We start from the raw sequence: 27,446 nt of genomic DNA on the forward strand, positions 1-27,446 counted from the left end.
GAAAAAAAGTTATGTCATGTTGCATTCTGATTTTTTGGTTGTCCTTTTGTTTTTAGGAGTAAAAGGCATGCTGGACAAGATTGGCACAGAGATTAACGACTTCTCCAAGATGTTCCCAGTGGAAGCGTCTCTGGCCAATTTCACCATTTTCCTCAACCAAGGACAGAAAAACATTGAGTCCTTTTACCCACAGATTGACCAAATGGATTTCTACAGGTTTGTGCATGTGTGTTTGTCTGTGGACACTGTGGGAGCAAAAATCTATCACATTATGGGGACAAACTTCCCATCTTGGGGGGCAATGAAATGCCAGATGAGAATTATCCAACAAATCTGCAGCTCCCCTTGGCTTTATGTAACTTTATTAACAGGCTTCAGCTCATCGCTTAGCTGTTCAGCCTGCAACTTTACTCTCAGTACTCTCAGAGAAAAAGCTCTAAAAATCCAATGTACAGTACCTTCTCATCACCAAACACCAGACAGACATGGTTAGCAACTAGCTGATGAAAATAGTGGAGCATTTAGCAGCTAAAGAGTCAGATATTTCCCTCAGGAGTAGGTAGTGATGAAAAACAGAGCTATAAAAGAGTGAATCTTGGGCTTACATTTATCAGGTGGCCAGAAATACATCTCCAAACAAAAGCTAATGTTGCTCCGTAACTGCTGGATGTGCTGCAGGTGGATCGGCTGTGTGGCAGTGCTCTGCATGGTCGTCCTTGTCCTGGCCTTCAACATCCTTGGACTGCTGTGTGGCACCTGTGGCTACGACAAGCAAGCTACACCAACAACCCGAGGCTGCCTATCAAACACCGGCGGCAACCTGCTAATGGCGTATGTTACCAAAAGAACAGTCCCAACACAATATAATAAATAGGGGGTGATTTTGACACAGCCTAGACCTAAACAGCAGACATGTTGACTTATAATACAGGTGTTCCCTATAACAATAATATTAGCTATACCCATATTAGTGTGCAAGTTCCAGGTCCTTGCTATTGTGCGTGTTGTCTCACTGCTACTTCTGTAGCTAAATGCAACAAAGCCATGCTGTGCTTTTCTTACTCTGACAAGACCAAATGTCTGCTGTGAGAAATGTTTATTACTTTATCATACATGCAAAAGATAATGAGTGAAATATAAGTTAGTGACAAGGACTGAGGAGGGGTCAAAAATCAAACTTCTTAACTTACTGAGACAGTAACATTTGAAATGTTTGGTAAAACTTTACATACAGTTTAACAATGCACTAGAATAATATCCATAGATGTTATTTCATACATTAATGAAGAGCACCTGAGATGTAGTAGATTTTACTTTTTACTGACACATTGTAGTCTATTGATAGGAAGGATAGCCAAAGTTCAGTTTTATACACATCTAGGTCCCACAATTTACCATTTGTGCAGCCTTGTCCGTGCTGAAAAAAGTTATTATTAGCAGGTACTTTTTTAGTTCAGCAGCTACTGAAAAGTGAGCAAACAATGTAAAATTGGATGTCTCTATGTCCATTAATTAGGCTGAAGGTAAAACCTAAGACAAAGGGAAAAAATAAAGCAGAAATGTTGATTATGGAAGGTAGGAAATAGAGACTATAAGATAACTTTCTGTGTGATTAATGTTTCCCACACTCTATCTCTTGCTCTTTCAGTGGGGTGGGCTTTTCTTTTCTTTTTGCCTGGGTGCTGATGGGCATCGTGACCATCTTGTTTGTTGTTGGTGGCAACGTGGAGAAGCTGGTGTGTGAACCGCTGGCTAACCGACAGCTATTCAAGGTACTGAATCCAAACTCTCTTCCTTCCTGAATCATATTATATGCACTCTGCCTCTCTCTGAGTTTATCTTGGAGAGAGTTTTATCTCAGCGGGATAGCGTTAAAGAACAGGCAACACTGTGGCTCTGTGCTGATGAATATGCATGTGTGTAGATCATAGACACACCATTCCTGGTTCATCCCGCCAAGAAGAACTTCCTTCCTGGGATGCTGTTTCAGAATCCGAACATTGACTTGACTTTGGGAAGCATGTACAGGTAACATGCCAACAGCTAATACTGTTCATACTGTACATAAGGCTCACTGAACTGATTTACCTCCTGGGCTTTGCATTTGCACATTCAAAAGACGTTTGTTTTCTGCCCCATGAAGACTTTGTTTACTGCAATTTGCAGTATGTGCGTCTGATTATAGACAGTGAAGAGAAAAATGAAAAACACTTATTATCCAATGTTTGTACTACAAATTAAATTTTTGGCTTTTTTTGTTCATTCAGTTTTTTAATGTTCTAAGTAAAAAAAACAATTTTATATTTTCAAAACAAACTAAAATAAACTAAAAGAATGAGCCTTACAAGTAAACATAAATTTACCCTGGTGGAGTTTCAGTGTGTGATGATACTGTATTTATCTCGTAGGGAGTGTTATGAGAACAATGGTCTGTACCATGCTCTGCAACTGGAGACCATGTTTAACATCAACTCCTTCCTCAACAGAACTGTGGTAAGTGTCAGGTTACTGTGTGGGAATTGCTGATAATAAATCTGTGTTACTGATGCATGTTACTGATGGTGGAGCAAGATGAATGACAGTCTGGCAACTTGTAAGTTTATATGTATGTTTTACAGTACAACAGGGATCTGGGTAAAGTGTTTGAGAGTGTGCAGATTGACCTGCAGGACATTACACTGCTGGAGCAGGCTGGCAGAGACAACCTCATCAACTTTGCCAACTCTGGAATTGGACAGATCGACTATGAAGCCTACCTGGCTGAGGTAAAATCTGTGTGTGTGTGTGTGTGTGTGTGTGTGTGTGTGTGTGTGTGGTTGATTGGGTTGAAGTTTTATTTAAGGTTAGGCTAAGCCTTCAGGAGTTAATACAATGTCCACACACAAAACAGAATTGTTGTTCTTTTAGTATAACTGTATAACTGTTGAAATATGAAATAAAAAAAAGTCAATCTTAAAAAAAAAACTCTCTCTGTTATATAACACTAATCTATTCGTGATAAAAAAAAGACAGAATTATGCACAACTATACCAAATCCAGTTTGAAATCTAAAGAAAGCTATGCAAATTGAGGGAATCTTAAACAATATTATCCGTGCTGCTTCATGAGTGAATGTCTCTGTTTGGTTGTTGTAGGTAAATAAGGGAGTCACTATCGTGGATCTCCTGTCCTTCTCTACTGACCTGGAGGCTCAAGCCGACCAACTGGTGAGTGTCATCATCATTGTACCAACAAATTAAAGCAACAGCATGATTTCTTTTTTCATTCAAATGCTAAAATCATAAAGAAACGTCATAAAAGCGAGGTTTTGCACACAGTGTTATACACATTGCTTTGAAATACTGTTACTGAGGGTTTTGAGGATCCCCATGCAGGTTATTCTGTACATAGAGTAACTTGTCTAAGATGAGGTAGGCTGCGTGGACCTCTCACATTTAGTTTACATTCAAGTTTAGCTTATGCTGCTAGAGTACTGCTAACTGCTAAAAGACCTAAAATGAATCATCTACATCCTACTGTCCCTTTAGATTGTTGATTTGGCTGGAAATAATTTGGACCAAAGGAGTTCACTTTAGACATTTTTTTGGTGGGGGGGAGGTGTTTTTACTCTGACAGCACATCTTTCCGCCTTCTTTTCAAAAGAAAAATCAGTTTGCAATTCAGAGCATCTTATGACAAGTATTATAAGTTTAAGCTGTTTGTTTTGTTTATCTTAATTAATATTGATGTACATGTTGCAGACTGTAGGAATGAGATAGGAAACAAAATATTCTTAAACCAATTAGTCCACAAATGCAGATCGACAGCCCCTCTAGAAAATGATTTTGCTTTGAGCTCAGTGACCGGGCTTGTTGGTCTGAACAAGCCACCCATTCACCCTGAACACACACACGCGCACACACACACACTTTTATGGCACATGCATAGCAAATAGTACAGGAACTGTTGCCATTTAAAAACACATGGGACATGCAACAGAAGGATTAGTGTGTGTATGTACTGTATTTCTAAAGTCATTGAGTTAATATTCATCACCTAATTATCCAGACTGCTGTATCCTCTGCTCTTTGTTTGAGTGTGTGTGTGTGTGTGTGTGTGTGTTTTTTTGTTTGTTTGTTTACAGCCACGTGGGGCTCTAGAGAATGCACTGAAAGGACACGCCAGCAGTATCAGACAGATTCACAGAGAACAGGTGGTTCCCGTGGAGCAAGCAATGGTAATCACTTCTCCCACAACAAAAACATGCACTAATGCCGCATTAAACACCTACATTTCAAACATACGCACAAGCTAATACACACAGATTTACATTATTTTACTTTAAGAGAGTTAGTTAGACTTTATTGTCCCAGGGGCGAAATTCTTTTTCATAGCACTTTACATCACAGGAAAGACACCAGTGGTGGAATGTAACTAATTAATTACATTCACTCAAGTACTGTACTTCTATTTTCTGCTACCCCATACTTCGTCTCCTCTACATCTCAGAGAGAAGAGCGTCGCCCTGTTTAGGGCTGCTTTGGCTACAGATACCAGGCAACATTACAAGTGTTACATACTTAATTGGGTATTTTGCCAAAGCGAGCCTTCTGCACCTTGGTGACCTGTGACTGCAACCAGAGGGCAGTACAGTGAAGTGGAGATTTAGTGGGTCTGTGATGTCCTGTTGTATTATATGTGCAATGCGTATGATGGCCTTAGAACTGAGCTCTAAGAAGTTAGGTGTGGGTAGAGCTACAATTTTGGCAGCAGTGTTGGTTACAGTGTTGGTACAACAGTAGGAGGAGATGGGTGGTAAGATAGAATCCTTCGAGTTTACAGATGGCTCATTCTTTTTTGAATGTCCTTTGTAATCTGGTCAAAGGTGAGTTTATTGTCCAGCATGAATCTGAGATATTTGAAGCTGTCAACCATTTCAACTGTTTTGTCATTGATGAGGATGGGATGTGGGAATGATGGTGTACCTGTTACTATTTCTTTTGATTTCCTGACATTTATACAGTACTGAACAAAATTATAAACTCAACACTTTTGTTTTTGCCCCCATACATCATGAGCTGAACTCAAAGATCTAAGACTTTCCCCTTGTGTTGCGTCTAATTTTGTTCAGTGTAGGTAAAGGTGGTTGTGCTCCCACCACTGTGTCTGCTGTCTTATGCAGTTGTAGGTAACAAACAACAAACAAAATTTAGAATTTTGAAATAATCAGATCACAAGTTCAAAACAAACAACATTAAAGCATACATTTTAAGCCAATAATATTTAAAACACATAATATTAGTAAACATGTGTCTCTGTTCGCTGCTCCCCTCAACTCCTTTCTCTCTTTCTTTTTTCTTTTGTTAAATGGTGACAGAAATATGTCAAAGCGCGGGTAAGACGCTGTTGATACACAGCAATGTGACAGTTCATCTGTGCGTGTTTGTCGTAGCGCTGTTGTTAATGTTGTGAGAGGTGACGTGGTGGCGTATTTGTTCATGAGTACTTAGACATGTACTTATGCTCTGTTTGGTAACAGTTTGTCTCCTCACACAGAGTACCCTGAGCCAGAGTATCAAGCAACTGCAGAGGATGTCCAGCGAGCTGCCGGTGAGGATACAAAAACACTATACTGTTACCCACAGTTTAATTACAGCCTTCATATGTGTCAAAATCAACACCAGTCCACACAACAAATCAACAAAAAATGAGACATTGTAGGGTGATACATTGTGCATTGTACATTGTATTTGAAGGTCACATCTTATTCCATGTTTGTTTCCACAACTAGCCTTTCTGCATTAAATACAACCATGTTGTACTGCTGACTTCCACATGAGCTCTGAAATAAATAAAAATAAATAAAATAAATGATATACAGTATTACTGTTGTGTATTAGCACATAGATGAATATTTAATGAAGTCTCAAGCTACACAGAAAACATATCCACTCTTGATTGTTTGTTATACTTCTATATTGTTAAGTGAAAATAAACAGCAAAAAGTTTACTAAAGTTAAATGATCTCTCTTTCTCTCTCTCTCTCTCTTTTAGGTCAAGGTCACAAATATCCTGAGTGCCATCGATGCAGCAGAGTACCTCATCACTCATAACGCCTCCCATGTGGTGAAACAGGTAAAAAACCACAACAAACACTATTGTACCTTTTATATGAGCCAGATTTAACTGGGTACATGTGGCATTTCAAGAAAAAAAAGATCTTTAGCGAAAAAATAAGAAGGTTTAAGGCTGTAGTCAAACATTTACTGACATGTTTTCTTCTCTGTTGGTGTCTAGGAAACAAAGGGCTACACACACAGCTTGGTAGGATACTTCAAACAGTACACAGAATGGATTAAAAACTCAGTGAGTGTTCTACCAGTTTTCTATGATGTATCCTTTAAAAGCTGATGGGTTCAAAATTTACAGTAGAGAGACCAGGTACATTCACATCCACCAGTTTTTACGCAGCTTTAGATTTAAGATTAAAAAAACCTGAGTGGAAACACTGGAAACCCTCAAAATATTGCAAAAAAGGAAACGTTGGTCAATAAATAAAAGCAAAGTGCGACAAAGTGCAATGGAAACAGACTAACAGACTTAAACAATTGTCACCAGAAGGAAAGATGAAATCCAAAGCAAATGTGTTTCTGTAGTGTTGGATTTCTACTTGATGATAGTGAATGAACAATAAAACTCTATCCTCTCTCAGTAATCGAGTTGCACCGTTTAGAGTGAAAGCCTTAGAGGTTCCCTGATTGTAACAGTCCAAGATTTAAATTTGAAGTCTCTAATAAGAAGGTTGAGTGTCCATAAGTGAAGGATCTTTCCACTGCTTCACACATACTTTCTTCTAGTAAATTGGACTTTCACAAATACACTATAGTCTATACTTTGGGGAGTTTTGTGTAAATACCCTGATGTGTTTATTTTCCCCCTACAGCTGACTGCAGAGGTGGCCCAGTGTAAACCCATCAGTAACATTGTGGACAGCATGGAGATAGTAGGCTGCAGCTTCATTGTCGATTCAGTGGTAAGGCACCAGAACACTGTGGTTATCTGTGTGTGTATGTTTGTGTGTGTGTGTGTGTAAGGCTGCTAAGGTGCACTGATTCATTTCACAGCTGTATGTACAATACATGATTTCAACTAGAAATATAAACGGCTCTTTGACAGTTTCAGGGAGCTCTGGGATGAAAGCTGTGGAGTCACTCAGCCACACATATGAGAACAGTTTGTTCTTAGGTCTCCGACTACCTCACGCACACACACGCACACACACGCGCACAAACACACACACACACACACACTGAGATGAGATAGAGTCTGGTTTGAGGCAGGACAAGGCAGTTACATACACATAGATTATTCACAGGTTTTATTACAGTCCCGAGGAGTTGTAAAGTTTCATATTTACATATCAGCTATATATCATGCATGTGAGTTTGTGAGAGGTTAACGAGAGCCTGAATAAGCCACAGAATGTGGTCAATACAAACAGAGATTTTATACATCGGTGCTTCAGCAGAGCCTGCAGCCACTGTTGTGACATGCAGCGCATTTTTATGTTCAGATGATCTGTCCTATGTGTGCCTTGAACTGTGATGTGTAAATTTCTTGTGCATCCATGTGGACATGCCTTTGTCAGAACTGTAGATGGGAAATTCTGTCTAAGGTTTGAAACTAACAATTTTTTACATTTTTGATTAATCTGAAAATTAAATTTTCTTTGTATACTTTTAAGTCTTTAAAATGTGTGAAAATTGTGAAAAATCATGATTTCTGAGAGCTAAGGAGACATCTTCATGTTGCTTCTCTTGTCTGACCATCAGTCCAAAATCAAAATATATTTGAATGACGATCATAATATAAAAAAGAAAAGTAAGGAATCCTCGTTTGAGGAGTGGTGGAAAGCAGCAAAATAGATTTACGCAAGTACTGCATTTACATTTTCGTACTGTAAAATTACCATTGACACTAATTTGTACTACTACTATGTTAAACTACTCAACACGTACAGTTGTCAAAATCAGGTCCACCTTATCCAAATATGACATTAAAACACCCAGTTACTCTGGAGGAGGCCATTCTGCTGCACGAGTACTTTTATTGTATCTACTTCAAGTACAATACACTGTGTTATTGCTACTTTGTACTTACTAATTAAAAGAAGTAATGATACACTGCATCTGAGAAGATGAGCTGACAAGCTTTTCTTCAAATGGTACAATTAATTATTTGATCATTTACAGTTTTTTTCAATTGCTAGCCTGCGTTGGTCAAAAATGAAGTCACATTGTCAAAACTCTTCACACAGTCAGCGCAACAGAAGTGTATGTGGACCAAACTGTGAATCATTTTTCATTGCTTTCACACAAAATGCATTCAATGACCCCTATCTCCAAAATTCATGATTTCTTTTCTCATTACTACTTCACCACCTGCAAAACACTGCAAATTTCCTGCATTTTTGCTGTAGCTGGAAAGATTTATATAGAAAATCTGTTTTTCATCCATTTTATGTTTTAGAGAAATATGTGGTTTTACTGTAAAACTGCAAGCTGAGTGTAAAGCAAGAAATGTGCTTGTATTTTAGCAGAATTGGTTCATGGGGATGAAACATCAATTACAGACTGCGGTCACTGGTCATCACAACTGAAAAAAAGTGTATTGCAGCACTGAAATGTCAGGAACTTCTTTTTTTCACAAGTAAATTACTGAATGCAGTTCTGATTCACTCTTGTAACATATACTATAGTACAGTCAGTAAAGTAAAAATATGTTACAGGTTTCTTCCATTTTTTCTCAGTCTCTTTGGTACATTTGCAAAACTATTTGTATTGGTAAACTATAGCTAAACTTTTGATGACAATGATTGAAAATGCACAAGGCTGTACTTTTTCTGTATGGCATAGATGCATGTCAACAGTACGGAGTTACACTAAAACATTGCAAGAGATTGGACAGGATTCACAGTTACACTTTTACTGTATGCACTGTAATTTGTTGACAGAGCATGTCATTGTGATGCAGAAAATAAAAAAAACAAAACTATTTTACAGCACTGCATAGCACAACGGAAACAATTTGAAAATAAGAAATGGAAACATAAAAACACCCCCTCCGGTTGATGTTCCTGTCTGTTGTGCCACAGATTCTTATTCACAGCACAACAGATCAGAACTTCATCAATTTAATAAATTAATACATTTATTTTATTTATAATGCACTTTACATTTCAGGGAAATCTCAAAGTGCTACAGCAACAAGGGGTTAAAAACAGTTCCAGAAAATAACAATCGCAATAAAACACCGTAACAAAAGGTTTAAAACCATGACTGTTAAAAAGCCTTTTGAAATAGAAAAGTCTTTAGGCCCTTCTTAAAAACCTCCAGAGTTTGTGGGGCCCTTAGGGGCTCTGTGAGGGCATTCCAGAGCCGTGGGGCGACTGCCTGGAAGGCCCTGTCTCCCATGGTGGAGAGTTTAGTCCTTGGTTGGTGCAGGCAGTGGGTAGAGGTGGAGGAGCGGAGGTTTCTTAAGGTGGTGAGTGGGGTGAGGAGTTCACTGAGGTAGGCAGGGGCAGTTCCATGTATGCACTGGTGGGTAAGGAGACAGATTTTATATTGAATTCTGTATTGAATGGGCAGCCAGTGGAGGGATTTCAGGACTGGAGTGATATGGTCATATTTGCGCCTCCTCGTCAGGACCCGGGCAGCGCAGTTCTGAATATGCTGGAGCTTTTGCAGTCTCCTGCCAGGGATCCCGACGAGGAGGGCATTACAGTAGTCCAACCTGGAGGAGATAAAGGCATGGATCAACTTCTCAGCATCTAGTTGTGAGAGGGAGGGGCGGAGTTTGGCGATGTTTTTGTAATTTACTATAGGACACATTTACAAAACAAGCCTAATAGACATATGTAGGAAAATGCAGATTATGACGTTCAACCATTTTGCATGTAGTGACTTACGCAATGACATACAGTAAGCAATTGATAATGTAGGAAACAGCAGGCAAATGTACATAATCATTTGCATAAATGTGTCAAAGCATGTGCAATTTGCAATTTCTGAAAAGACTGAGAAATTGCTTTTACATATGATGTGCACAAGCGACTACATGATGTGGAGGTTGAAAAAGTAGAATTTCAATTCTGATCTGAGAAATGTACCAAAGTGACTAAATTCAACATTTATATAATAATATCAGTGACATTTCAAGGATAAAAGTTCAACAAATTTACGTAATGCATTCTGTTGTTTGTGTTTTGTAGGTCAGTGTGTTATGAGTGAGATTGTATGCTTTCTGAGTGGGTATTGTTGCCAGTGTTTTGGCTGAACAAGTTTATTTGAGGCTTATATGAAGTGTTTTGGTGGTTTGAGTGACTTTTGGAGGTTTGGCCAGGATGCTGGTTGTTGGATGTTGGTAATGCAGACTGTGTGAAGAGTTTTGAAAAAGTGGCTTCAGTTTTGACCACTGCATCATAGCAATAGAAAAAAACTATAATTATTTTAGTGTGTGACAGGAATGCATTGAAGGCTAACAACGTGGAAAATGTTGTGTAAACCTGTTTTCCAGAACACATTCTGGTTTGGTCTGGGAGGCTGCTGCATCCTTCTGGTTCCCAGTATCATCTTCTCCGTCAAACTGGCCAAGTATTACAGAAGGATGGACACAGAAGACGTCTTTGAAGAGTGAGTCTAAACGCACACACACACTTTGTAAGAAGACAGAAATTTTAATTAGTTTTGCTCTTAGTTTTTCTAAATCTTTTCTGTGGATCAAAAGAATTAATTAATTCTCTTCTTTCGTTTTCTGTGTCATTATTCCATTTCATCATTCTCTCCATATTTTCTCCTCATGTTATTGTCCGCTCTCTCTCTCTCCAGCTCCTCTTACCCGTGGCTTGTTGCACTTTGATGTTTGTCCGCTAGGAAGGCGTCCTTTTGTCCTCTACCACGTGCCCACTCCCTGTTTGGTATGGGATACTTTAAGGCTTTGGATCGCCTCCCATCTTTCTGATGCTCTTTCTCTCTTTGCATGGATCTTCATTTCATGATCTCCTCCCGCGTCTTTCTCCTCTCTTTCGAATTTATTTGCATCTTGAGCGACGCTCTCTTGAGGATCACTCCATCTTTGCTGCTTTCACTGGAGTCTTCCCATCCTCTTTCTCAACCTGTCCACTTTTGCTCTAGTGTTGCAGTATGGGTAATACAAGTAGTCATGATGAACAAGTGTGCGATATCCATGGAGACCTCGCTGTGATCAGGTACCAGCAGTGTCTCTGCTCGCTTGCATGCCGCGGTCTTAATTGGTGGAGAGATATTTTTGTCTCTGTGACTGAGAGCCAGTGAGACATCTGTTACTTTTCTTCACAGAGTTTATAAATAATTACCCATATGTGTGTATCTGTGTGTGTATGTGTGTGTGTGTGTACATGTAGATATAGCTCTCCCTATAACGACACTTTGACCCGGTTCCCTCGGGCCTCTGCTCCCCCGAGCTACTCCGACTGGTGACCCAAGGCAACGTTCTCCTCGTCGATGAGGTACTGATTGTCAGTTTTTCCACTAACAATCATCTAACAACATTAACAAACAACTCAAACCATCTGACAACCATGTAATCATCATCAGTCTGATTTCAGGAGATTTTTCTTCCTCTTTATTTTTTCATCTTGTTTTCTTGTCATCTTCATCCTTTCATCCATCACCATTGTCTCTTTTACCCGTTGATGTCCATTTAAACACCTCAACGAGGAAGAGTTACTAAAGATGGAGCTGGTTTAAGCTGAAGACCCCTTATACTCCTGACACTGGCATGCGTGCTGCATCTAAATTGTGTGACAGATGCATGTGTTTGTCCTTGGATCTGTTCGGCATGTCGGAGGCGTCCTCTAGGGAGAACAAACATTTCGTGGTAACAAAGTGTTAACTCGTGTGCTTGGCGTGGGAAAAAAACTGAAGTTGTATAGGAAGTTGAGCATGTGAATAAAAATAAACACAACAATATCATAAATACAGAACCAGGTGTTGAAGATGGCGTCAAGTTATGGCTGATGCAGAATTTTGCAAGTGATCACATCAGTTATCCCTCAACATTTCTTCCTGCTTGAATTATCCAGATATCTTACTAGATTTTGAGTAATTGTTTTGTGAAAGGCTCCTATTACTGTGGGGGGGGGGTTGCCTTTGACTTAAACTAACACTCTTTTCTGAAAATAAGCATGACTGCTGGTCTTGAGCATGCGCAAAAGCAAAGTAGCAGATAAACCCAGAATTTATGTCATTTTCTCTTGTTCCACAGCGGACAAGAGAACTGGAACTGATATTTCCCTCGTGGTAAGTGCTCATCTATCTGCTCTTCTCTTCATCCTCACAGGGATAATGAAAATGTTAAACACACTGTCTGACAATTGCAGGTCATTTCTGACTTGGCTGACTATCTTTCCTAGGACCGCTGGACTTTTCCACCCTTCCCGTTCATCTTGTAACATTTCCAAGGACTAAAAAGTAACGACAACAATCAGGAACTGTGTGGTGAGGGCGTCCCACCCCCCAGAACCCCTTCAAGCCATTTGACAAGGACCTGTGATGCCAGCCAACTGAAATTTATAAAGTGTTTTCTCATACACGTCAGCATCCAGTAGCAGCAGTATCACAGCAGTCTTTCTAGTGTGTCATGCAGTACATTATCAACTATCATGTTCCTGCATAGCTAGTTTTACCTCTAGAGAATACTTGTTTGTACTTACATTGTCAGTTTTAACATGGTGACACAAGTGTACATTTTTTACACTTTCAAAACTTTTGAAAGTTTTATATATTTTTGTTAATGTTTGTTTTATAAAATGTAAGTAGTTTTTTTTAGTAGTATTAGTTAATCTTTGTGAATATTTATAATAAAGCTTGCAACATTTTGGCTCAAAAAGTTGCATCGACCAGGGAATTGGGGAATTTTAGTCCAACATTTTGGGAAATACACTTATTTGCTTTCTTGCTGAGAGAACAATAAGAAGATCCCACTTCTTTTGTTAAATACCAGCAACCGGTTAGCTAGTTTTGCATAAAGAAAAAGACAAGCAAATCTCATGACAATCCATCCAGTAGTTGCTAAAAACCAAAAATGTCAGCCTCATGGTGGGGCAAGAGAAAAAGTCAGGGGATTACCAAAGTCAGTAGGATTCATCCTCTGGGGGGCCATAAATGTCTGTACAAAATTACAGATCAGTCGACAGAGAGCCTTTCCACTAGTACTGCTGAAAACCATAATTTGTGGTTTTACGGGGGAATATTGCTGTGTCAAAGTCAGAATTGGAGATCAGAATTTTCCAGCTGAAATTTCCAACGTTCCAGGCACACAACGCCAAATGTAAACAAAAAACATGGCTGACCATGACAAGCTGATGTTTCTTACATACAAAATTGAACTCTTATCAGTGCCGTTGGTGTCCCATTTTCAGCATGCACTTTCATCGGTACGTCTGACATCTGTTTCTTCATAAAGTTGGGGTAGATGGATTTGCCCTGAGTTTACAGGTAGAAACTCCAACTTTCGTTCCGTTGTACTTTTTTTAGTTTCCGAGTTATCTGGAACGCAGCATATTTCTTGCCTGAACTTATTAGAGTAATTTTTGTACGGATTGAACAAACAAGATATTACATCTTAATTAGTGAGCTTTAGAGGTGCTAGTATGTGGATTTTATTCCCTTTGTTCAGAGCCAGGCGAACGGTTCTCTTGTTTCCACACTTTGTGCTAAGCTAAGCTAACCATCTCTAGGCTGTCGCTTCATGGTTAGCATAAAGACATGAGTGTGCTAGTGATCTTCTCAGCTAACTTTCAGCAACAAAGTGAAAAAAGGAATTTCCTAAAATGCCAAACTATTCCTTTAAACACTGAAGAAGGAAACTGGCTGTTCAGTTTGGCTCCTGCTTGTCTAGATTATTAAAATCTTTGAGACATAAAAAGATTAGTCAAGAATTTATCCTGGTCCATTGCTACTACAAGAGGCAAAGTGTTACTAGCCTATTCGACACACACATAAAGATACATACACACACACACACATACACACACACCCTAACAAGGTTTTCAGACAGCTAATGAACAAAATATGTGTGTCTTAGGCATTTCTCGCCAGACCATTAGTGAGGGCCTAGTTGCTTGTGTTTTTTTTCTTTCTTCGCCATCCTGTGGTTTGAGAAGTGCAACTCCCAGAAGCCTCTATGGTGTCAGAGGCCTGGTTGAGGAACACTCACAAAAACATTTAATAATACAGCTGGGGGTTGTGGTGAGGGAGCAAATCTGTGAATAAAAATGTCAGTCCAATAAGTGTCTGCTTTTTTATTCTTCCATAAACTCATGAAATGAACTGGATGGACTCACACGTACCCCATAGCAAAACACCCAGGAGGAAACTCTGATAGCATTTTAGTGCTCATAAATCACACAAATTATCTTTGAAGTGTGCCTTTGTGCTCTTTGAAGCTTTACATAAGCTCCGAACCACAGATAGGAATTATAAAAGGACATATTTGACAATATAAGAGAAGCAAATGTTCAGACAAGTAAGACATCCATGCCTGCAAAACAACTTATAGCATGTCTTGCCAAAACACACAGGAATGCAGATAACATTCATGTAACATATGCAGAGCAGAATACATAGACACACAGCAGCTGAAAAGGTTGAGGTCTGTTTTGGGTGATTGGCAGGTTTGCAGGGAGCGATGGGGGTGCTTAGCGGTGGCGTGATACTGTTGCGTCCTATAAGAAGAGGACTACAGTATTTAAATTTAGGACAACATCTGTTCTAGACAACATAGTGTACACACACACACACACGTTTACTTTGCATTCCTGGTGTCTCTTAGAGGGAACTTTTTCTCCTCCGCAAAAGATTGATGGCTTTAAAAACAAAACTTCCTGAATGTAGTGAGGGGCATGCATGCATTTGTACACACACGTGACTTTGTACACAGCAACAAGGTATATACACTGTCTTCTTCAGCTCCGTGTCCAAGTCTGCAGGTTCATATGGAATATTTAAAGGAGGAGTCTGTTTTTCTGTTTAATTTCATAAGTTAAAACTCACTGTAGAGTGCAGTCAGGCCTGGTTTTTAACTCAACCAATTTGGCCAATGGAATGATACTGAGCATTGCCATTGTACTGTTTATTCAGTAGTATTTAGAGATATGGGAGTTAGGAAGTTTGGGACTTTCTTTAGCACAGTCTACTCAGAGATTTCAATTATTAATTCTTGGCTTTTCATTGTATTTTGTTTCCTAATTACCAACTTGAGCATCTTTATTTAACTTTGTTTTTTGACTTTGCTGCTGTAACAACACAATTTCCCCGAAAGAACACAGTTTTTTGTTTAGTTTGAGATTATGGGAAATTCTTTTTTGTTTTTTTGTTTTTTTGTTTTTTTGTTTTTTGGGAAGATCTGTACCACGCAGACAGTTTTCTTGACTTTAGACACGGATATTGCCACAGTGGCTGGCAAACAGCATTTGAAATGTCCATCTCCGCTCATACTTTTGCAAAGACAGCCCTTCCTTATAAGCTTTTGACATAGCACCTTGGGAACATAGGGATGAGCGAGCCCAGTCACCGCTTGCTCAAACTTGTTAAAGCAAGACAGTTGAAAAAATTACTGTGTGAGCTTTGGCTGCACAGTTTGAGTTAATTAAGTTTATAAAGAAAAAACTATATCTGTGTATGTAGCTCTGTTTGTTATTGCAGCAGCAACTTCTCAGCATCTTAAGATGAACATGATGAGGTTTTTTATTATTACACGGTCAGAGATCAACTTTAAATCCTCAGCAAATAACGTCAGGCTGCAATTTGGCTCTTAACCCTCAGTCCTCTCCCCCTTTCTCTCCATGTCCTCCCTACGTCCTCCCCCCCCCTCATCAATAGTGAAAGAACCTCCTATGTGAGATTATATAATGTCTTGCAAGTCTTTTTTTTAAACAATATTTGGCTTCATGTGTGTACCGTCCTTCAGCCTCCTTACTCTCTTTCCCCCCTAGGCTCCCACAGACTGCTTCCCCTCCCCCCTTTTCCTCCTCCCTCAGTTTAGGTTCTCCCCCTCCTTCCATCCATTTCTCCTATCACTATTTTAGTTTTGGTCGCGGCGTGCGTGGTGTGAGGGGGGTCACTGCTGGAGGAGGAGTTCAGTTTACCTGAATAATACTTCTTTGTGAGCTTCAGCCTTATAAAGTCACACTCAGATGCTTTCTACCCTTGCACACAGTAACCCTCTGTGCAGACACATACATACACATCATCCCACACCCTCAGCCATACATCACTAACACACCTAACGCCAGCATGAGAGCCAGGATGAGAGTGTTGCTGTTGTTCCTGGCAGCGACTGTCTTTGTGTCAAATGCTCAAACCAACAACAGCAGCAACGACAACAAGCAGCCACAGCAGCCACAGCAGCATGATGAGCCCATCAAATTCATCACCAAGACCAAAGACTCCTGTACCATGGTGATGTCTGGACTCGGGGACTATACTCGCCTGCGTGTCTCCTGCAAAGGTCCGAGCCAGGGCCAGACCCCGGGACGCTCCTACTACTGCGACTTCCAGGGCAAACCCAACCTATGCCGTGCCTACAACCTCAACACTCGCCACTACTTCACTCAGATAATGTGGGACATGAGGAAGCTGAGCCACGCCTGCCAGGGACCCAAAATCTACCGCCCACAGATGTGTAAGAAGTTCCCAGATGAGGTCCAGATGACCTTCCTGGCCTCTTGGCCCAAGACCACCACCCTCAAGCCCTCCAAGCCCATCCAGGAGCGTAAAACGGTGGTGCCTGCCCAGACCAAGCCTGCCCCTACTCTCAAACCTGTCAAGCCCCAGCCGCAGCCCGCCAAGCCCCAGCCAGGCAAGGGCCCCCAGAAGAAAACCACCCCTAAGCCTGGGAAGACCACAACTCGGCCCACAGAGCAGCCTGAATCCAAAGCTTCCCGCATTGCCTCCGAGTACTGCTGGAAGAGCTTCCAAGGTGTCTGCACCTACTTTATCAGCTGGTTCCAAAACTGAGAAGATACTGCACACACAGGTGAGTGACAGAAAAATTAATAAGAAAGGGGAAGAGCAGAAAATTAGAGAGAAAGCTAGGCTGGAAAAGTTGTGGTGTTTTGGTGAAATTAAACTGAGAACCACTGTAAAACCAGAAGTCATCTGTAGGGGTAGAAGTGGTCACTTGCAAAAAAAATAAATAGTACATTCACTCAGCACAGATATTTCAAGCACACAGTTAATAAAATCAACCAATCAATCATTTGTCGCTGTTTCAGGTTGGAAACACCAGCGATGGACTCAGTCAGAACTCTTCTCATCCATCTTTGACCTCTCCGGGATCTCCGTGGGAACAATTTCTGGAGTAATTTCTCGCCATGTGATTCCTCACACTGCAGCATCTTACAGGCTGTGCCAAAAACACTTGACTTACACCTGTGTACAGTTAGCAGATGACTGCTTGTGCTGTCATGTAGTGTAGGCTACATGTCTTTTTTTATCTGTAAAACACACAGCAAGGAAAGGAAAATATGGCAGGCATGTGATTCTGTTTGTAGATGATGTAAAATTCCCTCTGTGTGTCACATAAATGTAATTTTTGCAAATGTATTCCAGCAAAGAAAATGTGAAGGTAAAGAGAATAAATTCAAAGTTGCGTGACCTCTCCTCTTATCCTGTCCTCTGTTTCATATGCTGAGGTGAAACAGCCAGCATCTTTTGGCACTCGTTCATTCAAAGGAGTCCTTGTTTCTTTTCATCACCGGCTGTAACAACATGCCTGGCTGAGGAAATTGTTAACGGACAGACACAGCTAGAGTGAACCCAGACTGCAGCAAAGATAATGCAGCTCAGTAACAGAAGGCGTCTGAGCAGATCTAAATACTTCTTTGTATGACCTAATGAATTGAGTCTTAAGAGCAACCGTGTGCAGGAACAGAGGCGGTCTGTGTGAGGGGAAATGAACATGGCTGCGGCATGGGTGTTATTTTTCTACATTACACACACACACACACACACACACACACACACATAGTTTAGCAGGAAATAATTTCTCGTGTGTATAGGTACAGCTTTGATTTTTTCAAACCTTAACATTGCAGTGAATTGGTCATTACAGACTGTCTGTGCAGCCAAACATTGTTGAAAGACATTACTCACTCATTAATTATTTTAACATTCATTTTTATCTAGTGGAGATCCCAAGTTTCCAAAGATACCAAATGTATCAGGCTGAAATTTTGGGGAAACTATTCACAAGACACCAAGAATATTTTCATTCGATGGCATGCTATAGCCATCTTGATTTGAATATTTCACTCAGTTTAAACATTTTATACTTTCAGTGAAGAGCTGGAACAAGCTCATAGGGTATATGCACTATATGACACTCTTGAGACAGTGTGGAATACGATGACTTAAAGCTACTTAAGAGGAATCAAAAGGGGAAAACTGTGTAAGTGGAAGAGCTTCAAATCACCTCAGAGCTGACATCTAAACTCTCCATAAATGGTGCATAACAAAGTGTTACATGTGTGTTCATCAAACTAAATACCTAAATTTAAATGCATTAAACCAAGTCAGTAGCTTGATGCGTGCAGTCATACATTCTGTGACCACTCAAAGTTTTACGCACTTACTGAGCACTGTTAGCTCACAATAAACATAAGTTTATAATGTCTTTATTCAACAGAGAAAATCAGCAAAACACATCAATTAAGTAAAAGTACACAAAACAAAGCTTTCTAAATGTGCACACATTTTATTGTGTGATCCAAAATACTGCAAGGGAGCGTAGCAATAAACCAAAACAAAAGGAGCAAATTATGTGTCTTACCCAAATTACCCGCAACTTGAAAGGTGTCTTTTACATCATGTGAGGAATATATACAGGCCTGTCTAGACATATATTGTTTCCTATGACCATTTACACACACACAGCTTCATTGGTCAGTGTCAATTAATCAAACTCCGGCAACCACAAGATGGTGCTGCACCGAGCAGAGACGGAAATATCTGAGCTGAGGGGAAGCTTCATATTTCTCTCTCTCTCTCGCTCGCTCTCTCATCCCCATAATGAAAGTTACACAGACACATACACACTCACAGCCTCCCTACTGTTTACTTACAGTAAATCCTCTACTACTATTTCTGACACAGCGACTCAATGATAAACTACTGTAACTTATTGGACACTTGCCCATGTGAGACTTGCATGATGTCTTTGTTCCAACCTGCAGCAGCTGCGTCATAACTGATGAAATGTGATGACAGGGTGGGGTGAACACATTCATTTAACCTCAGGTAGAATCAGAATCTGCTGTTAGCAGTAATGGAGAAAGTATTTGGGTCTTAAGTAAAAACACCACAAGTAAAATTCTTGCATTGAAATATGTTACTGAAGGAAAATGTATAAGTATAATCGGGAAAATGTATTTGAAGTATTAAAAGTATTTGCAGAAAAATTTCTCCTGTTATACTATTTGACATCATTTCATTAGATATTTATTAGTTTACTCATGCATTGATGTAAAAGCAGTATTTTACTGTTGTAGTTGGTTGAGGTGATGTGGAGCAAATGTTTTACTGTATGTAACTGATGATTATGTTTATTATGGATTAATCTGCTGATTGTTTTCTAGAATAATCCACTGATTTGGTTTGTAAAAATTTGTGAGAAAATGCCATCACAATAAGACAGTGTGTTTGTTGTAAAATTGTGTGTTAGACAGACACAAGCAGACAGAATACGAATACACTAATAACAAGGAACACAAACTGAAGCAAAGATAAAACAAAACTCAGAGCAGACATGGGCAAAACACGGAAGTATACAGACCAGGAGTAAACACTTAAGACATGAACTAAGGTACAGGACTACGAACTAAGACACCAAACTTGGAACTAGGATACGAGACAAGGCAGATACGAAGTAACTTAAAGATGTGGATGAATGAAATAATGAAGGCTACACAGAGACTAAAGCAAAATGATCAAAATCAGATTAATTAATGAAACTGGTGGAGAACATAAATTGACATCTAACAAACAGACAGAACCCAAGCATGATGGTAGAGATCTAACACATGAGGGACAGGAACAGAACTAAACAAGTACTAAAGGCAGACACCGAGATAACAGTACAGATCAGAACCACCACACAGAACAAGCAGAAGACTGGATACAAGACCACAGACAGACAGGACTGAAACACAGACACAGACAACCCAAAATCAAAACACAGAGAAGGCATGGCCAAAATAATATAACCCAGACAAGCTCAGGGCCGGATCGTGACACTAAACCCATTAAATTTTTTGCATAATAAATTACCAAATGATTAACAGTCGTCTGTCAATCAATTCATTTACTAATCGTTTCAGCTGTACTTTGTTTGCAAAAATCTTTTAAAGCAATCAGATAACTAGTGGAGTAAAAGGTAAAATATTTCCCTCTGAATTATAAAGTGGCATGAGATCAAACGTACCTCAAAATTTGTACAAACAGTACTTGAATAAATGTACCAACTATATGCCATATGTAGGTCAACTTCATAGCATCAAAAAAAATCTAATTTATAATATTAGTATTTATTTCAAGTTATTAATGTATAATTGAGTGCTCAGTTCCTTCAGTGTAAACACTTATGTCGACATATTGGCTTGTGTTGGGTTTTGTGTCCTAAAGGTTCTTCTTCCTTGCTGTAGTTTTCTTGAAACAAATACAAGCCATTTCTATCAACTTACATTCCTGTAGCCCAATCCAAACATGAGATTCTTTGTGGAGCCTTTCTGTCATTTTGTCAGCTTGGTTTGACCCAAATTGTGAACAAACAATATCTGATCTATCTCCAGAGGAAGGACCCATTTATCTTAAAATCATTGTGTTTCAACTTACCCAAAAGGGTGGTTAAAGAAACACTCTGTGAGGAAATCTATGGAGGAAATGAGGCTGGTGGACCTTTTTCAGAGCAAACATTTTGACTTTTGACTCATTGCAGCAAAAGCATTGTGTTTTAGATGGAACTACTAACATTAATGATTGCTCTGTTCCATTGAACGATCTTCAGTAAGTCATGCCAGTGAACCAGGAAGCACAAAGCAACAGGGTCCATAAACTGGAACACCTGAGTGGACTGGATTTGTCGATTATGATATTATTAGTTACACCTATGTTTGACACTGGCTGAGTCACTGACTTCTGCTCTCTCTATATATAACATCAGTTGTTTATGAGTCTCTGTGGAGTCACTGAGCATGTTTTATTTACAGTAACATAATTTTATTTATATATAATGTAGAGACAAGCTGAGAAAACCAGTTGAAAGTGCTGGTATGGGGCAGCAGTTTTCCATTTATGTCTGTCGATCATAAACATTTATTTGAAAGAAATGTTTAAAACTTTGATTTGTTCATATTTCAAGTGATTTAGAATTACAGACTTTTTAAATGAAAAATTCACAAAAACGAGTTGGGACAAAGTCACTGTAAAAAATAGGATACAATGCATGTTAGAAGATGCTAAAGGAAAAAACAAATGCATATGCAATGTGTCGACAGCTTTTAAAAAACTGAGGCTATCAACTAAGATGAGTTCTACTGATGTCCCTTCTGAGCTGAGTGCATAAAGGAGCTCACTGAGTTAATGTCAGGATATCAGAGGAGGAAGGAGAACCATCTAAGAGTTCATGGGGGGGGAGGGAGCTGACATCTGGTAAATGTGTTACTGTTGGATAGATAACAGTGACAGAACAAAGGCAGTTGGAATCGACAATGTGGCCAATGTCAGCAGTGAAAACAAAGCAACTGTGGTCTCATCGGAAATAAAGTCATAGCCAATGTATTTATCTTTTCACCAGAACAGCCAGGAAATTGCAGAAAAGATTGCAAGAAAATGTTGTGAAAACATGTCCCAGCAGGAAAAGTACTTTTAAATAATGAAAATTAAAGATGGCTGAATTGCATTTGGATGTTTCAGCCACTGTCATGGCTTACAGGGACAGAAAATGTTATTAGTAACACCTGTGCTTTTACCACTTTGAGTCAAAATGTCAGCTATTTAAGACTATTCTAAAACACAGTATTTAACTGTTTTCAAGGCCTTGAATCAAGACCTTGAATTGAACAATTTCACTTATATTAAGGCTTTTCTGAGATCAAGAGTCACCTTTACTTCAAGTGTTTGATTCTCTCCAGCTCTCAAACAATCCCAAATTAGCCCAAAAAAAAAACAAGAATCCTATTTGTTCAGAGAACAATGGAGACATTTTCTTATAGCAGTCTTAAAGGATATATTTTCACATGTCGAAATGATTAGTAGGTATAGAAGATCCGTGCAGTAGACGGCTTCAGCCAGCAGCCGCAAACCAGCTGCAGACGCTGCAATGTATTCCTTTGGGGCAGTGCTTATTTTTGTCACCAACAAGTTCAGACTGTTATACCAGGTGTCTAACAACAAATTGTCCTTGAGCAAAAGAGAGAGTTGTTCGAGGAAGACAATGGTAAGAATAAGGAAATGGGAAAATTAATTAATTAATTTGCTTGGCAACATTGCATCACTTTAGCACCCAGCAGCTAGCTTGCTCAGAGCCGTGGTGGCCTTACTGGATGGGCGTCAGTGTCAGAAGCTTGTGTGCAATGCATCCTGGTACTGAAAACAAACTAAACACCAGAGACAAAGCACTATCATCGTTTTTCATGACATAGTGCAAGGGAGCTTTCTCCGTTGTCCATGCCAAAATAAAAAATAATCAACTGTCCAATCACAGCTTGATGGCAGAGCTTAGTTCTGCTGACACAAACTGATGACAGCTATGACAGGCAGCCTTTCAAGTCAAAAGAAACAGAGAGACAATATTTGTGTCAACACGAAAACCTATATGTTCAATTCTAAAAGACAAATATTTATCCTTCTAACCTAAATAAAAGTGTAAGTGCCTCTTGAGCACATCTGTAAAAATGTTTATGTTTTTATCGCATTATGTAAGTTTGAATATTCAATTTATGTACATTTTACATTGTAGATTATGAGTGGAGTATGAATGGTAATGTTTCTATTTGCTATCATTCTGTTTTTAAGTGGTAGATGTAGAGAAGTATGCAAAACTTTAGACTGAAAGGCTTTTGGCTCAGTGACTTTGGTCAATAGGCAATAGCATCATGCAAATATGAATAAAACATTGATCAGGAATTGGCTGAGGTCTTTGGATAATAATTATTTCTATACTTACTTGTACTCATTTAATCTCTCAGATTTCCCTGCCTCCTGGACATGTTAGTACATTGGATTTTCACAATAAAGTTGAATTAAAATCAATACAACATTAATCCAAACTAAGATACTGCAGATTAAATGACCTATAAGAACTTGCAGATTGGCCAACATATATGTAACAATGTATTTTGTATCTCACTTCTGATTTGTTTTTGTTTAGGCATTTCAAAGCTTCCATAAGAATGCACTTCTTCAATTATGATCACGTTCATACTTTATCTTGTAGCTGTAAGTATTTTCTGTCCTCTGCTTTGGCAACACAAGTCAAGCCACATGTTGGAAGTTAAAAGAAAGGATCTCCTCATGGTTGAATGCAACAGCCGATTGGTGGAAAGTCGGAGTCGAGCCTCCAAGTCTTGTGTAAGTGTGTGGGGTGTGGTTATAATGTCGTTATCAGGTTTGTTCAATTCTTTTTATTAAATCTAACCTAATCTAATCTAAAATAGTCAGATAAACTCTCTGCTGAAGGCGGGAGTGCGGCTTGGACGGTTCAGGTCAGAACAAAACACATTTCCTTCTTCCCAAGATTTTTCTCAATGGAGATGCGTGTGTGTGTGTGTGTGTGTGTGTGTGTGTTGGGCGGGAATGGTAGGCGTGCCGCAGCATATGCTTGAAAGCCATGTGCGAGGCCACAGAGAGCCACAATAAGCAGCTTTACGCACTTTTTTGGTAAGTTAGACTCTGGAGGCTTTATTTGACTTTCTTGGATGCACTTTATGTGTTATATACTGTAGTAAGACCTCGTTACTTTTCACAGCAATCTTTAAATTTACTCTAGGCTCGGGAACTCAGTTTTGATGGCACCTTTTTATATGCGTATATGTTGGCATAAAAACCTTTGTCGGTCTACCTATGATTTCTTTTCTGTGAGCAGCCTATAACTCGTTTTAAACACTGCTTTGTACCTGATGACCTGATTATTTCCAGCACTGAACATATTCTTTTTAACAATCCTCTGTCCTTCCAGATAATAAATCGTCTGGTAAAAGAAGTAATGTTGCTGCTGAGGACTTTCGCTCCCTGGTTGCTGTTGGTCTTCCTCGGTCAGCAGGTGTCTCTTTCCTCTGGCGCGCGCAATAAGAACCGAGGAGCGGACAAGACCCTGACCCCAGCCCCCGGCAGAGCGCAGAGGAGCGGCAGTAAATCTGAAGCGAGCGGCCGAGGAAAGTTCTCCACCAAGGACAAGATGCAGTGCACGTGGGGGACGAGGGACTTCGGGGAGACGGTCAGGCTGTCGGTTAAATGCGAGAACCGGGAGGGGCGCATGATGAAGTGTGAATACAACGCCAAACCTCAGAGCTGCCCGGGATACCAGTCTGACCCCAAGGGCTTTTGGAAACAGGTGGCCCGCGCATTAAAAAAGCTCCAAGGCAAAGTGTGCAAGGACGAGCGCGCGATGGTTAGGGCTGGCATGTGTAAGCGCGCGCCAAAGGATGCGCACTTCAAGCTGGACATCTCCGCCTCTGTAACGTCCTCTCAGTCGAGAGAACCGGAGACTCCCCACCCCCTGCCTCCTCTCTCCACCTCCGCGGCTCCGGCCGGACCGACAGCATGCACAAAACGCGCGGACCACCGGAAAACGGCTGAAGAGCATTGCAGCAGCTCGTGGGCCAGTGTGTGCGTTTTCTTCTTCTCCATGCTGCAAAGTGACGACTGTTAGTTTCAGATCCCAGGAGCGGATGTGGAAATTATCAGACTGAGTGCAGGTTTTATTTTAGCATCTGTCAAAAAATAATAATAATCGTCAGATATTCTCTCCAGAGTGCGCATTTTACAGACGTGAACTGAATGGTTTTCAGTGACCACACACACCTGAATGACACGTGTTACATTACTTATGCAGATGTGGATTTTATCAGGTATTTATCAGATGTTTTGAATGTGACTCAGCCAATCTGAGCGGAAGATACTATTTTATCTCCATTAAGTGCAGTAATTTATCACCAGTGGTGAAAAGCAAGTATAGGCACTTGTGCTTCACTTGACTATTTCAATTTTATGCTACTTTATGCTTCTTTATACTTCACTACATTTATCTGGTAGTGTAAGTTTCAGATTTAAATGTTCATCCAAAACGTGATATTATAAAATGTGATTTTTTGTTACAAATAAACACCCCACAGGTCATAAAGTAGACAAAATTAGCTCCACCTTGACCAATTAAAATGCCTCTCACATGGCACTGCATTAGGATCCAATAATTCAAAATAAAGTATAAGACATAACACTCCAAAGGTGACCACTCAGTACGGACTTTAACTTTTTAACTTGAAGTACAATTTGCTGATAAATCTTCTGTACTTTAACTCATTTTCTTTTGAATATTCTGTTTTGACTTTTTAATTAACAAACAGGATAAGATTATAATACAGTCAGTGCACAGTTGACAGCTCAAGTTGGACACCATAACATGACCACTTAACAGATACAAACATTGAAAACAACCACATGGAACATTAATGTTGCCCTGAAATGGTTTCAAAGTTTTGAATCTCGGAACCTGAGAATAATGTCTTGTTTGTAGAGCGTGAACTTTCATTGTAATATATTGTTTTATTCAAGCAAAGAACCCAAATACTTCTTGCACCACTTGTTTATTTCAAAGAAATGAAGACTGATTATGATAATAGAGCGGTACTTTATTCTACCTCTGATCAACTTTTCCAATCAACCTTGTAAACACGACTGTACTGTATTTATGCACCACAAATAAATAATTTCTATTTAGATTGTGTCGTGCTGCCTTGAAGAATATGAAACATGACTTTTAATGTGGGGAAGGAGACGGATGTAGGAACATTCCTACTTGTGTGTGTGTGTGTGGTGACATGGATTGTGAATGAAAACTGCAAAAAGAATCATTTATTTTCTTATATTGAGTTCTAAAAATCTTTTTTTCTTAAAATGAGTATTTCCAACCAGTATAAACTATACTTTCAAGATGCCAACAATCAGTGAGTGAAAGAGACGAAAAAATATATGCACATCTTTCGTGCCAGGTGCTGAGTCCAAAAAACTGTGATTCTTTAACTCCTAAGGACTTGCACTGACACTATTAAAGACCCCCTTTAAAATGTCGATATCAATTAGAAAAGGTGCTAAGTTTCAAACCCTTTGTCAGGTACAGTCTGTACATTTTCTTATGTCCTGTTAAAGTTTTATCAGTAGTGTTCAACAGTGTTGCAAGTTCTTGAGAGGCAAAATTCCTCCAAAGCATGAAGGTTAGATCGTTAGAAGATTTTTTTTATTTTCTTTGATGGAACAAGACTTTTAGTGGTTAATAATAGACCAAATTTGTTTTATAAAATTAGTGTGAATAACTAACAGAGCATTCAGACTAAAAAGAAATGGCACTACTTAGCTGTCATCTTAGACTTTATGTCATAATACACTTGGCAGATTAAACTGCGCATGAATCACACTGCTTAGTCATTCCCATCCACTGCTGGTTCAGGTTAAACCACCACACACTCACAATGAAAGACTCTTCTTTCTCTCATTTTCATACACACAGGTGGAGTGATTGTACGCGGCATCCAAGTATAAGGCTTGTCCCTCCAGTTTCCTGCAGCAGTCTCTAATTACTTTCTCAGTGACAGCAGCCAGCTGCATTATCAGCCGATTACATATAAGAAGATTGGAAGTAAAGACTGCTATCCAGCTGAGTGAGTGTGTGTGTGTGTGTGTGTGTGTGTGTGTGTGTGTGTGTGTATAATGCGTTATCCTTAAAGAAGTGCAACCTCAGATGTGGATTTTATGTTTTCCTGTCTGCCGTTGACCTTCTTCACCTCTGACCTGCTGCTCTTTGTCCTCTCAGACAGACACTTAAAAAGCCAACCGGAGAGCGATTTCCACCTATTAAAGGAAGTCCCCTCTCTTTGATGGCACAAAGGGGATTTGTGTAGACATATTGTTTTACTGACTCCTTCTCCAGAGCTCATGGACACACTCTAGATAGGAGGAAGTAGTTAGAGGTCAAGGGTGAAGAAGGAAATGAGGATACCAACCAAAGGTCTGTGCATTAAAGATCAGCTGCCTCCTCTCCACCTCTACTAGTCAGTGAGTTTATTTCTTTTATCTTTTTGCTCCTGCAGGCTTTGATCAAAAGGGGATAGTTTGTAGGTTTAGTCTGGGATAATGACATTTATGTTACTGTAAGTC

General features: G+C 39.6%; 3 protein-coding genes across 4 annotated transcripts in view; all 3 read left to right on the forward strand.

The window, feature by feature from the left end:
* Positions 1-14,305, forward strand: part of prom1b (prominin 1 b) — a 31,603-nt gene extending 17,298 nt beyond the window's left edge. Inside the window, exons 14-26 of the mRNA XM_046047492.1 lie at positions 1,649-1,772; positions 1,925-2,028; positions 2,409-2,493; positions 2,619-2,765; positions 3,135-3,206; positions 4,124-4,216; positions 5,536-5,589; positions 6,034-6,114; positions 6,277-6,345; positions 6,923-7,012; positions 10,555-10,670; positions 12,283-12,317; positions 12,431-14,305. Of these exons, the coding sequence (XP_045903448.1) occupies positions 1,649-1,772; positions 1,925-2,028; positions 2,409-2,493; positions 2,619-2,765; positions 3,135-3,206; positions 4,124-4,216; positions 5,536-5,589; positions 6,034-6,114; positions 6,277-6,345; positions 6,923-7,012; positions 10,555-10,670; positions 12,283-12,304 (1,057 nt within the window). The 3' untranslated portion in view covers positions 12,305-12,317; positions 12,431-14,305. The remainder of the gene's footprint in view (positions 1-1,648; positions 1,773-1,924; positions 2,029-2,408; positions 2,494-2,618; positions 2,766-3,134; positions 3,207-4,123; positions 4,217-5,535; positions 5,590-6,033; positions 6,115-6,276; positions 6,346-6,922; positions 7,013-10,554; positions 10,671-12,282; positions 12,318-12,430) is intronic.
* A 2,008-nt stretch (positions 14,306-16,313) lies between these two features.
* fgfbp2b (fibroblast growth factor binding protein 2b) lies at positions 16,314-17,036 on the forward strand. The gene has a single exon (XM_046048542.1). It carries the CDS (start codon positions 16,314-16,316, stop codon positions 17,034-17,036), a length of 723 nt encoding a protein of 240 aa, XP_045904498.1.
* Positions 17,037-23,873: 6,837 nt separating this feature from the next.
* On the forward strand, positions 23,874-26,012 carry LOC123970308 (fibroblast growth factor-binding protein 1-like). Of its 2 annotated transcripts, none has more exons than XM_046048294.1 (2): positions 23,874-23,954; positions 24,253-26,012. In XM_046048294.1, exon 2 carries the CDS (start codon positions 24,280-24,282, stop codon positions 24,943-24,945), a length of 666 nt encoding a protein of 221 aa, XP_045904250.1. In that variant the 5' UTR covers positions 23,874-23,954; positions 24,253-24,279; the 3' UTR covers positions 24,946-26,012. The 2 variants fall into 2 exon arrangements, with proteins under 2 accessions (XP_045904250.1, XP_045904249.1); XM_046048293.1 differs by lacking the exon at positions 23,874-23,954 and adding an exon at positions 24,018-24,151.
* The last annotated feature ends 1,434 nt before the right edge of the window (positions 26,013-27,446 follow it).

Source organism: Micropterus dolomieu, linkage group LG04 (genome assembly GCF_021292245.1).
Source record: "Micropterus dolomieu isolate WLL.071019.BEF.003 ecotype Adirondacks linkage group LG04, ASM2129224v1, whole genome shotgun sequence".
NCBI lineage: Eukaryota > Metazoa > Chordata > Actinopteri > Centrarchiformes > Centrarchidae > Micropterus > Micropterus dolomieu.

Bases quoted from the DNA above. Each gene is read 5' to 3' on its own strand.
- fgfbp2b (XM_046048542.1), top strand. From the start codon at position 16,314: ATGAGAGCCAGGATGAGAGTGTTGCTGTTGTTCCTGGCAGCGACTGTC.
- LOC123970308 (XM_046048293.1), top strand. From the start codon at position 24,083: ATGGCACCTTTTTATATGCGTATATGTTGGCATAAAAACCTTTGTCGG. The intron at 24,152-24,252 runs GTGAGCAGCCTA...CTGTCCTTCCAG, and splicing joins CTACCTATGATTTCTTTTCT to ATAATAAATCGTCTGGTAAA.